General features: G+C 58.2%; 1 protein-coding gene across 1 annotated transcript; it reads left to right on the forward strand.

Annotated features, from left to right (window-relative positions):
- Window positions 1-2,286: 2,286 nt before the first annotated feature.
- DLL4 (delta like canonical Notch ligand 4) lies at window positions 2,287-12,147 on the forward strand. Its single transcript, XM_002825318.6, has 11 exons — window positions 2,287-2,800; window positions 2,913-3,182; window positions 3,692-3,749; window positions 4,569-4,832; window positions 5,237-5,297; window positions 5,383-5,513; window positions 7,617-7,786; window positions 7,967-8,186; window positions 9,292-9,994; window positions 10,480-10,588; window positions 11,093-12,147. The coding sequence occupies exons 1-11, from the start codon at window positions 2,735-2,737 to the stop codon at window positions 11,096-11,098; spliced, it is 2,058 nt and encodes a 685-aa protein (XP_002825364.1). The 5' UTR covers window positions 2,287-2,734; the 3' UTR covers window positions 11,099-12,147.
- Window positions 12,148-12,396: the final 249 nt, after the last annotated feature.

Here is a 12,396-nt window from a genome sequence, read left to right on the forward strand (position 1 = left end):
TTGGGGCGGACAGAAACACTTGCGGCCTTAGCACTGGGCTCCCCACCCGCAGCATGACCCTCTCCTGCTCAGCAAATGTGGGCAAAGCTCGACCGCAGCGTGTGGGAGGGCTTGTAGGTACCCAAGGCCAAGGGTGGCAGTGTCCTAGCCCGGGAATGAGCTTCTGGGACAGCGCCTCCGCAAATAGGTGTTTCATGAATGTCTTTTGATGCTGATAATTTAACCCTTTCCTCTTCTGGTCAGAGCCTTTCTAGATCTCTGGGATCTCCTGGGTGCCGCCTCTCTGAAGATAATAATCCCAACTTTTGTTTGGTCCTTGATAATTTGCAAAGTACATTTGGGCACATTAGTCTGGGCGTGTATGAGGGTAGAGAGTGTTCCAGATTTTCCAGTATTGGGAGAGATGCCTTGTGTGGGACTAGATGTCTCCCTTGAGGGTCAGGTAAGCAGGGCCAGCGCCAGAAAAGGAGGATGTTTTTATTAACTCCTGGGTCAGGATTTGGAGTTGAGAGGACAGGGCTAGGTAGGGCTGGATGCCAGCTTGGAGGAGAGCAAGGAGCACCCGCTGGCATCTTAGAGAGGCAAGTCCAGGGATCCATAGGGTATAGGCAGAGAGAAGATCTGGGAGCCCACTTGCCAGGATCGCCGGGAGGCACGCCCCGGACTCCCCCTCCCTCGGGCCTGGGACTCCGCCTGCCCATAACCTACATTAACTCCCGAGCGCAGCCTGGGCCCATCTGCCGCCCCGCCCCACCTCGGTTCCCCACGCCAACCCGCTCGCGCCAGATGGTGGCTGGGAGGGGTGGCCGTGCGTGGGGGACCCCGGAGCCCGTCTCCTCACCTCGCCCCTCCCCCAACCCACGCTCTCAACCTCTTGTTTCTCATCCTTCCCCCACCCCGTCCCCCAGTCCTCCACCACCACCCAAGTCAAAAAAAAAAAAAAAAAAAAAATCAGACCATGCTCGGCATTGGCAGCTGTTGGGCTCCTCGCCGCTCCCCCACCCTTACCGCCTCCCCCGGGTTCGCGCCGCGTCTCGGCTCCCCCCAGCGCTGATCTTATCGCCCGACTACAGCCATCACCTCGCGGGCGGGCTGACAGCTGAAGCCACAGGGCCCCCGCCGCCCTCGGCGTCGCAAAGAGAGAGCTCCCCGGCACCCCCAAGACTGGGAGAAGCCGGCCCTCCCCGGTCTGCGGCCTCCGGGGATCACGCCGGGTTCCGAGAAAGCAGCTGCGCTGCTGCCGCTTGGAGGAGTGGGGCCACCCGGGGGACCCTCGCGGGCGAGACTTGTGAAGCCGCCTGAAAGTCAAACAACTCCGCACGCCTCCAGTTCCACCCCACATCCCGCTTTATGAGGCGAGGACCCGGGCCGACCCGGCCTCAGTCCCTCACCTTGATTCTCCAGTGGCCTGAGCCAACCCTGGCGTCAGGAGAGTTCCTCCTTGCCCCAGCGGAGCGACAGGGCGCGGCCGGGGGCTTTGGGCTGCTGGGGGGCGGGGAGGCAGTGGGCGCAGGAACTGAAGCGGGACTCAGGTGAGGGGACGCGCTGGAGGCGGGGCCGGAACCTCATTACCATACAGCTGAGGACGCGCCCCCCTCCTACCTCCGGGACCACGCCCCGCCCTCCCCCACCTCAGGGACCGCGCGTCTGGGTCTCTGGCACGCGCCAAGCCCTGGCAGGGGGCAGAAGGGAGAAGGCACGCGCTGGGCACGCCCCCTCTTAGCTAGAGAGGGAGACGCCCAACAGGTGCACAGAGAGGGCCGCAAACCTTAGACCCTTAGCCCCTAGCCTTGCTCAGAGTGGCCACAGAGAGGTTAACGCTTCTGCTGGCTTCCCTGTTGCGCTGGGGACGCGTGGTGGGTGGGCACGCATAGGCTGGGGGCCGTTGAGACAAGGGCTCCAGAAGCTCCAGGAAGGAAAAGGAGATCGGATTTCCCTAGCGCTGGTTTTCGCATTCCGGGCTTAAGTTCTTTTTACCTGCTTTGGAACACTAGGTAACTAGCGCCTGCTGCGGACGCACAGCCTACAGGGACTACCTAGTGTCTCCGCCCCCAAGACCATCCCCGAACTACCCACTCACCTCCTGCCCCATTACCGGGCAACCCCTCTATCCTCCGGAGGCCAGGGTCTCAGCCCTTAACCCCGCCATCACGGAGGACTGGTCACCTCGGCACGCGCAGAGCTGGGGGACCTAGAGGTTGCGAGCGGCACGGAGGGGCGGGGACCTGCGCCCGACTGGCTGACGGGGAGGGGGGAGCGGCGGGGGCGGAGGCCCCCTCCGGGCGGCGCTGGGACTGTAGCAGCTAGAGGCCGGGAGGGGAGGGGAGAATGACCATGAGTCTGAGTGACAGGAGGCGAGGAGAGGAGCCAATATATATAAAGAAGGCTCCCAGCGCGCAGGTTTCAGTAGCGGCGCTGCGCGCAGGCCGGGAACACGAGGCCAAGAGCCGCAGCCCCAGCCGCCTTGGTGCAGCGTACACCGGCACTAGCCTGCTTGCAGCCCCAGGATTAGACAGAAGACGCTTCCTCGGCGCGGTCGCCGCCCGGCCGTAGTCACCTGGATTACCTACCGCGGCAGCTGCAGCGGAGCTAGCGAGAAGGCCAAGGGGGAGCAGCGTCCCGAGAGGAGCGCCTGTTTTCAGGGACCCCGCCGGCTGGCGGACGCGCGTGAAAGCGGCGTCGCGAACAGAGCCAGATTGAGGGCCCGCGGGTGGAGAGAGCGACGCCCCAGGGGATGGCGGCAGCGTCCCGGAGCGCCTCTGGCTGGGCGCTACTGCTGCTGGTGGCACTTTGGCAGCAGGTAACACGTCCCGCGCCCTCTCCGTCCCCTCTGCCGCGCTCTGGGTCTGAGCCCCGGGCACCAGCTAAGCTGACCAGTCCCCTCCCTCCTTCCCTCGGTCCCTGTGCAATAGCGCGCGGCCGGCTCCGGCGTCTTCCAGCTGCAGCTGCAGGAGTTCATCAACGAGCGCGGCGTACTGGCCAGTGGGCGGCCTTGCGAGCCCGGCTGCCGGACTTTCTTCCGCGTCTGCCTTAAGCACTTCCAGGCGGTCGTCTCGCCCGGACCCTGCACCTTCGGGAGCGTCTCCACGCCGGTATTGGGCACCAACTCCTTCGCTGTCCGGGACGACAGTAGCGGCGGGGGGCGCAACCCTCTCCAACTGCCCTTCAATTTCACCTGGCCGGTGAGCACAGCCTGGGAGCACTGGGAGGTCGCAGAAGCCGAGAGAGGAGGCGCCCTGGGACCAAAGCCCCCTCCCCAGATTTCCTTGTACACACACCCCCACCCCCAAAAAGCCCAGGATGCATTCTCTCCTGGCTCTTTCTTCCCGACTGTCTCCTGAGACTGATCAGAAAAGGTCTCACCAGTCTTCGTCTTCCCAGTTTACGTCCTCCCGTCCCCAGCTCTTGGGACACGATTTTCATTACCTACCACTCTGGGGCGGTTCCCTACCACCTCCTCCTCCAGCGGCTCTCCCTTACACTCTCCCGTCCCTCAACCCTCCCTCTACCGGGGGTTCTCCTCTCGCCTTCCCTGCTCAAGCGCTACACTGTGCGCAGCCCCGTTATGTTGACCCGGGCGCAGTAACTGAATCCTGCAATTAGATTAATTAAACAGGCTGCCGCAAGGCACCCCCACCTCTCCCCGCTTGCTCATCTCGCCATCTCTCCGTCCCCCCACCCCCTTTCCCAGGGTACCTTCTCACTCATCATCGAAGCTTGGCACGCGCCAGGAGACGACCTGCGGCCAGGTGAGTAGCTCGCTCCGCCACCACAGGGGGGCGACACGGCGCAGCGCCGAAAGAGTTAATCTGTTCTAGGCGGGGGAAGTGCGGGCTTGGGGGTGGGAGGCAGGACGCTTAGCTTGGCCTGGAGCTGCGCCCCGCGCTGGACGCTCGGATTCCGCTCGCTGCCTGGACTCAGAGCACAATTGCGTTTCCTGCGGGTTATTTTTGGCGTGGGAACGCGGGGAGTACGGCGGTGAGAAAGGCTGAAGCTGCCAGCGCCGCTGACGGGCCCCTTCCTGTATTTTACACCTTTCGCGAATTCCGCTCCTTTGGAAAGGGAATAATGGCTTTGGGATGTTGTTCTGACACAGAGGAAAAGGATATTTCAGCAGCACAACAATTCTCACTTTGAAAAGGAAAAAAGAAAACCATTACCCACCTCTGGAGGCAGAACCCCTGAATGGGCACCAAAGGACCCCCTGCTCCCAGGGTCCTCTCTAGCCTGGGGAGCTTTTCTTTCTTTTTCTCTTTTTCCATTTTGACCTCTTTTCCTCTTTCCCCTCCCTATCTGCCTCCAAGACCCTGGGATATCTTAACATCCTTCTATTGTCCCCTTTTTGAATACTATCAGGCCCCTTGCACATGCACACACATAGGGCAGCTACGGAGTGGGGCTTTGGGTCCCTCTGGCCTGTTCTTGCTGGCAGGTTGGGTTCATCTGGATAACTGGGCTGATTTGTTGGCTGATCACCATCATCACAGCCAAGAAGGACATTGGCCAGCCATCCCTGGCACCCTTGGGGACTGGCGACCCTTCCCTGACCCGACCCTCTGCCCCCTCAGAGGCCTTGCCACCAGATGCACTCATCAGCAAGATCGCCATCCAGGGCTCCCTAGCTGTGGGTCAGAACTGGTTATTGGATGAGCAAACCAGCACCCTCACAAGGCTGCGCTACTCTTACCGGGTCATCTGCAGTGACAACTACTATGGAGACAACTGCTCCCGCCTGTGCAAGAAGCGCAATGACCACTTCGGCCACTATGTGTGCCAGCCAGATGGCAACTTGTCCTGCCTGCCCGGTTGGACTGGGGAATACTGCCAACAACGTAAGCAGTCAAGCTCCCACCTGTGTGGAAGGGGAGGGTCCCCTGAGCAAACACAGTGGAGCTTCTTGGTCACAGCTTGCCTCCCTTGAAGAGCGGGTCTGGGCCTCCTACTAGCTGGGCCTCAGGGATGCTGAGGATGGGCTTGGCCTCAGACCTCCTCTCTCTTCCCAGTGCTCCTCCCATCATGCCAAAGCCCACAAGAACCCCGTCATTGACATTCCATCCAGCTTGGCTTCTCCTTCCCTGTGCCATCATTTCGCTTTAAGACACTCCGGGCTCCTCTGGGAGGCCAGGAGTAGGAAGTGGGCCCAGGAGAGCTAGGGGACCCCCAGGGCCAGCAGGTGAGAATGGGGCTTAAGAGTCCTGGTATCCCAGCCTCACCCAGCTCTGTGTTCTTCCCTTAGCTATCTGTCTTTCGGGCTGTCATGAACAGAATGGCTACTGCAGCAAGCCAGCAGAGTGCCTGTGAGTAGGGGACAGGAAGTGGTGAGTGGGAGCCCTCCCTTGGCCAAGGCCTCTCACCTCACTCTGCCTCTCTCTTGTTCCCCAGCTGCCGCCCAGGCTGGCAGGGCCGGCTGTGTAACGAATGCATCCCCCACAATGGCTGTCGCCACGGCACCTGCAGCACTCCCTGGCAATGTACTTGTGATGAGGGCTGGGGAGGCCTGTTTTGTGACCAAGGTGAGTCAGGGTGAAGAGAGGATGCAGAGGGTGCGAGAGATATGGGGCTGGGGGGTGGAAATCCGATGTGTCACCTGGATCCTTCTTACTTGGTGACTGCAGACTTGGGTTTCCCATGATCTTCCAAGGATCTTGGGTCTTTTAAGGATCTTTACAACTGGCCCAGAATGAAGTGGTGGGTCCTTCTCCAGGTGTGGAGGCAGGGGGTGGTGGAGCCAGGGTGGCTGAAAAACCCAGGGGGGTGTCAAGGTCGGCAGCCTGGAGGTTGCACTCATAAATCCTAGCAAAGCCAAAGAGAGAGGGATGGCAGGCTCAGTTCCTCTTTCTACCCCGTAGTTACCTATTAACCCCCTGAGTGTTTGCTTACCTTCCAGGGCTGTTTGAGCAGCTCTCCCCTAAACAGCTGTCTGGTGGGGTGTGCCCACCGGCCACCTGAGGCTGTGGGCGAGCTGGGCCTCTGGGCGGAGTGGCATCTAACCGACTTTTGAGTGCGGGCACAAACGGCCTCCCCTGCTCTTACCTAGTTACCACCTGCCTGAACCCATGCGGTCTCTACCTGGTGTTTAGGGGTAGTCACTCTCTGGCTATACAGGGGCCTTTCAGTCCCAACTCTGGGGGAGGAGGAAGCCTTTTTTCTTGCATCCTGCTAGCCAGCTGCAGCCTCTGCCTCCCATTTTCAGGATCAAATGGATGCACCTGCTGCCCAGAGACACCGGCGCAGGCCTGGGTAGGGTGGGCGGAGGGCTTGCCAGGATGGAAAGAAATTGCCTAGGACCTGACTTGCTGTCAACAAGGGGCTTGGGATTCAGTCCCTGTGTTGTGTATGTGTGTGTGTGTCTGTCCCTTTACTACCATCCCCGCCCCAACACTCACACACCTGGTTCCTGCTCATTCTCTTCCCTCTCCACCATATTTGCTCCCAGGTGACACAGTCATATACTCATCATATGCAAACACAGCACTTGCAGGCCATATATTTACTCTGTCTAGTTCTCCCTCCTTGTCCTTCCCAAATAAAAAAACAAATACTTATATTTCAAAATACCCTCGTAACACCTCTTCCTTTAAAAAATGCCCGATTACTGCCTATGGTGGCTCTCAGCTCTCCTCTACCATTTCTACCTGTTGAAATTTTATCCCTCCTCCCAGGCTTATCTCAGCTGACTTCCTCCCCGACACGTAGCCTTGCCCTCCGCTCTTCTTCCTTATCTTCATCCTACTTGGGTTGGCAGTTTGTGAGTTTCCCTGGCAGGACGTCTTCCAGTTCCAGTTGTGTTGTTTCACTTTTGGTTGACTGCATTGGCCATATGTGATTCAAGGTGCTTTAAGACACATGACTTTCATCCTGGCTAACATAGTGAAACCCCGTCTCTATTAAAAATACAAAAGTTAGCCGGGCGTGGTGGCAGCGCCTGTAGCCCCAGCTGCTGGGGAGGCTGAGGCAGGAGAATGGCGTGAACCCGGGAGGTGCAGCTTGCAGTGAGCCGAGGTTGTGCCACTGCACTCCAGCCTGGGCAATAGAGCGAGACTCCGTCTCAAAAAAAAAAAAAAAAGAAAAGAAACATGATTTTAGGCCAGGCGCGATGGCCTGTAATCCCAGCACTTTGGGAGGCCAAGGTGGGTGGGTCACTTGAAGTCAGAAGTTCGAGACTAGCCTGGCCATCCCTGTGAAACCCCTGTAAAAATACAAATATTAATCGGGCACAGTGGCGCATGCCTGTAATCCCAGCTACTTAGAAGGTTGAGGCATGAGAATCGCTTGAACCCGGAAGGTGAAGGTTGTAGTGAGCCTATATCACATCACTGCACTGCAGCCTGGGCGACAGGGTGAGACTCTGTTAAAAAAAGAGAAAGAAAGAAAGAAAGAGAGAGAAAAAGAGAAAGAGAGAGAGAGAAAAGAAAGAAAGAAAGAAAAGAAAGAAAGAAAGAGAAAGAGATAAAGAAAAAAGATTTTATTGGTGGGGGAGGAAGGATGTTTGGGCCTGGGAGACTTTGAGTTGAGGTGTCTTTGAGCCAAACATGAGGGCAAACATGGACTGCAAGGAGCCTGGAGGTGAGTGCATTCCGTGGCCCTGCTCAGCTGCTTGGTTCCTGTTTCTGCAGATCTCAACTACTGCACCCACCACTCCCCATGCAAGAATGGGGCAACGTGCTCCAACAGTGGGCAGCGAAGCTACACCTGCACCTGTCGCCCAGGCTACACTGGTGTGGACTGTGAGCTGGAGCTCAGTGAGTGTGACAGCAACCCCTGTCGCAATGGAGGCAGCTGTAAGGTGAGGCCCAGACCAGTGCAGGAAGACAGAGGTGTCAGGTGGTGTCTGGGCATCCCTAACCTAGGCAGCTAGTGGATGTACAGCCATGGACAGGCATTGTGGGCAGGTGGAGCCCAGCCTTCAGTCACGCATCCCTGCTCCCCAGGGTCTGACTTTGGCCCCTTTATGGTCTCTCTCCAGGACCAGGAGGATGGCTACCACTGCCTGTGTCCTCCGGGCTACTATGGCCTGCATTGTGAACACAGCACCTTGAGCTGCGCCGACTCCCCCTGCTTCAATGGGGGCTCCTGCCGGGAACGCAACCAGGGGGCCAGCTATGCTTGTGAATGTCCCCCCAACTTCACTGGCTCCAACTGCGAGAAGAAAGTGGACAGGTGCACCAGCAACCCGTGTGCCAACGGTGCGTCCTGCTGCCCTGCTAACCTGGTGGACTGGCCCTGGGGCTGAGAGAGACTTCTGGTGAGGGAGGGTCAGGAGAGGAGCGAGGCATTGTCTGCCACTCTGGCCCCCCATCTGCTCTGGAGGGCAAAGAGCTTGCTTGATCAGCTGGGAGGCTGTGGAAGCAGAGCTGGTTAGTAGCACGCAGGCCTTAGGAGCAGGGGCGGTGTGCACCCTGCATAGCTTCCATTCCTATTCCCATGTCAGAACGCTGTCCTGGCTGGGGTGGCCTCTGACCCTCCCCAGGAAGTCCTGAGCTGGAGAGAGGGATGTTGGAGGCTTCGTGTTTCTCCTCAAAGGAGGCAGTGATTCAGTCAGAGCCCTGCTCCTGGAGGCCTCATCTTGCCCCGTGCCCAGGTAGAGCATGAGGTAGCATGAGGCATCTGGAATGTTCGCACCTTTTGAGGCACAAAGCCTGTTGGTAATCCTTGTCTATCTGGCTCCCAGGTGACCCTCTGTGAGGCAGGCAGGTAGCGCTCAGGAGCTGGAGAGGGGTGGGAAGGGCTGAGAGGGAGTCTGCTCTCTCACTGAAGCCTCTGGCAGTGCCGTTTCTTCATCACTGAATGGGAAACTATAACACCTGTCCTCTCTCCTTCACGTGGTTGTGAAGATGAAGTAAAACAATCATGATTGTACTTATCCGAGCATTAACTATATACCAGACATGGGCTCTTGCCTTCATGTACCTTCCTAGCTATCCTATGAAGGGGCTAGCATTCTACTCCAGTCTAACAAATGGGGAAACTGAGGCTTAGAGACACGGTTAAGCAGCAAGTGCCAGATCTCAGGCCAGAGAGTGACAGCTGAGCTCCAAACTCAAGCCTATCTGTCTGATTCTACGTTAAAGTTCTGTAAGATGCTAGTCATTTTTATACATGAGCCCACTGAGGCTGAGAGAATCAGGGTCATGCTAAACTCCAGGTCTCCTGACTCTGTGCAGTTCTCTTTGTAGTGGGCTCTGCACGTGGAGGTAGAAGGGCCCGAGCGTGTTCCTGGAATGGGGCTCCCACCCCCTGCCCAGGGAGCTCCCAGGCTATCACTGACTTGTGTCTCGTGCGTCCTTACAGGGGGACAGTGCCTGAACCGAGGTCCAAGCCGCATGTGCCGCTGCCGTCCTGGATTCATGGGCACCTACTGTGAACGCCACGTCAGCGACTGTGCCCGTAACCCTTGTGCCCACGGTGGCACTTGCCATGACCTGGAGAATGGGCTCATGTGCACCTGCCCTGCCGGCTTCTCTGGCCGGCGCTGTGAGGTGCGGACATCCATCGATGCCTGTGCCTCGAGTCCCTGCTTCAACAGGGCCACCTGCTACACTGACCTCTCCACAGACACCTTCGTGTGCAACTGCCCTTATGGCTTTGTGGGCAGCCGCTGCGAGTTCCCCGTGGGCTTGCCGCCCAGCTTCCCCTGGGTGGCCGTTTCGCTGGGCGTGGGGCTGGCAGTGCTGCTGGTACTGCTGGGCATGGTGGCAGTGGCTGTGCGGCAGCTGCGGCTTCGACGGCCAGACGACGGCAGCAGGGAGGCCATGAACAACTTGTCGGACTTCCAGAAGGACAACCTGATTCCTGCCGCCCAACTTAAAAACACAAACCAGAAGAAGGAGCTGGAAGTGGACTGTGGCCTGGACAAGTCCAACTGTGGCAAACAGCAAAACCATACATTGGACTATAATCTGGCCCCAGGGCCCCTGGGGCGGGGGACCATGCCAGGAAAGTTTCCCCACAGTGACAAGAGCTTAGGGGAGAAGGCGCCACTGCGGTTACACAGGTGAGTGGCACCTGGAAGCCCAGGGCCTGGCCACCGGCCCCGACATGGTTCTGCCTGGGCCCCTCCTAGGCCAGGTGGGAAGCAGTTAAGCAGACGACGTTTTGTTACTGACAGGAAGATCCTCCAGTAGGATTTCTGTCGGGGGTCCTTTGTCCTTCCCTCCCATTCATTCGTTCATTCACACATGTCAAGTGTCCCTAGGGTGTCTCTTGTGACTTCCGTCTTTCCACAGTGTGGCTTGCCTCTAGTGGCAGCACTGGGTTTTTGCAGGGCTCAGACCCTTCTGGTGAGGTTGGGAGGCCTGTGGCTCTCTTAGGGGCCTTTTCCTAAGTGCTCCCTGCCGCAGCAGCCCAGCATTGGGCACGTCTAGCCCCTGTGTCTTCCCCAAGGACCACCCTGCTGGTGCCCTTTGGCTCTCCAGGGTCCTCCCTCCCCCTGAGCCTCTTCCTGTCCCTCCCTTACACGCCTGTCTTGTGTTCCCTCAGTGAAAAGCCAGAGTGTCGGATATCAGCGATATGCTCCCCCAGGGACTCCATGTACCAGTCTGTGTGTTTGATATCAGAGGAGAGGAACGAATGTGTCATTGCCACGGAGGTGAGTGCTGGGCTCGCCTTTCCTTCTGCCTTTTGTGGGTGGGAAAGTGGCCTGGTCACTCTTGACCCATGGGACATTCCTGAAGGGTAGGTCGGAACCCTGCCTTGGCAGGCCAAGTTCAATGGACTCTTGGGACCCTGCTGGCCTCATTGCCACTAAGGGTGTGAAACAGGAACCATGGCGGCAAGCCTGGTCTGGTCCTTTCCTGCTGTATTGGTGCTGGGCTGGGCAGACACGGCACTGCTTGCCAGCCTCTCATGGGTGAGGGGGCCCCTCACCCCTTGAGCCCTTCCTGCCCCTTCCCACTGGCTTCCTCCATTGACCTCATGAGCACAAGCTCCCAGGCCCGTGTGTGTGTGTTGGGCCGAAGACGGGGGAGGACTGCCCCACCTGCCCTTAGCCCCTGCCTGCCCCATCGCCTTCTCCCAGGGAGGCCCAGGGAGGGCCTGGAGGGAGTGCGCATGCCCAGGGTAACCTGTTTCCCTGCCTTCCGCTTGCTCCCAGGTATAAGGCAGGAGCCTACCTGGACATCCCTGCTCAGCCCCGCGGCTGGACCTTCCTTCTGCATTGTTTACATTGCATCCTGGATGGGACGTTTTTCATATGCAACGTGCTGCTCTCAGGAGGAGGAGGGAATGGCAGGAACCGGACAGACTGTGAACTTGCCAAGAGATGCAATACCCTTCCACACCTTTGGGTGTCTGTGTGGCATCAGATTGGCAGCTGCACCAGCCAGGGGAACAGAAGAGAAGAGAGATGCCACTGGGAACTGCCCTGCCAGGAGTGGCCTTCAGGGGGCTCCTTCCAGGGCTCCGGCCTGTTTTCCAGAGAGAGTGGCAGTAGCCCCATGGGGCCTGGAGCTGCTGTGGCCTCCACTGGCATCCGTGTTTCCAAAAGTGCCTTTGGCCTAGGCTCCATGTCGACAGTTGGGCCCAAATCAGAAAGGAGAGAGGAGGCCAATGAGGGCAGGGCCTCCTGTGGGCTGGAAAACCACTGGGTGCGTCTCTTGGCGGGGTTTGCCCTGGAGGTGAGGTGAGTGCTCGAGGGAGGGGGGTGCTTTCTGCCCCATGCCTCCAACTACTGTATGCAGGCCTGGCTCTCTGGTCTAGGCCCTTTGGGCAAGAATGTCCGTCTGCCTGGCTTCCACCACCCTCTGGGCCTGGGCTTCTGTAAGCAGACAGGCAGAGGGCCTGCCCCTCCCACCAGCCAAGGGTGCCAGGCCTAACTGGGGCACTCAGGGCAGTATGTCGGAAATTCCGCTGAGGGGGAAATCAGGTGCTGCGGCTGCCTGGGCCCTTTCCTCCCTCAAGCCCATCTCCACGACCTTGAGCCTGGGCTCTGGTCCACTACTGCCCCAGACCACCCTCAAAGCTGGTCTTCAGAAATCAATAATATGAGTTTTTATTTTGTTTGTTTTTTTTTTGTAGTTTATTTTGGAGTCTAGTATTTCAATAATTTAAGAATCAGAAGCACTGACCTTTCTACATTTTATAACATTATTTTGTATATAATGTGTATTTATAATATGAAACGAATGTGTACAGGAGTTTATTACTTATTGGGTCCTGTCTTTGTGATGGTACCCCTGCCCTCTCACCCAAAAAACTCTAAACTCCCTTCTTCTACTGCTGCCATGTGCCCCGCCGGAACCCCCGAGACCTGTGCAGACACTTGGATTTGGCATGTCGTACCCCAGGCCCTTGTCTTCTTCCATTCGTTGAGGAGCCGAGCCTCACCCATCTAGTCCCCAGCCTCAGCCAGCCTTCCTTGCCTGCTGACTTTGAGTTGGTACAGCGCCCCCTTCCCTC

The sequence above is a fragment of the Pongo abelii genome, chromosome 16 (genome assembly GCF_028885655.2).
Source record: "Pongo abelii isolate AG06213 chromosome 16, NHGRI_mPonAbe1-v2.0_pri, whole genome shotgun sequence".
Lineage (NCBI taxonomy): Eukaryota > Metazoa > Chordata > Mammalia > Primates > Hominidae > Pongo > Pongo abelii.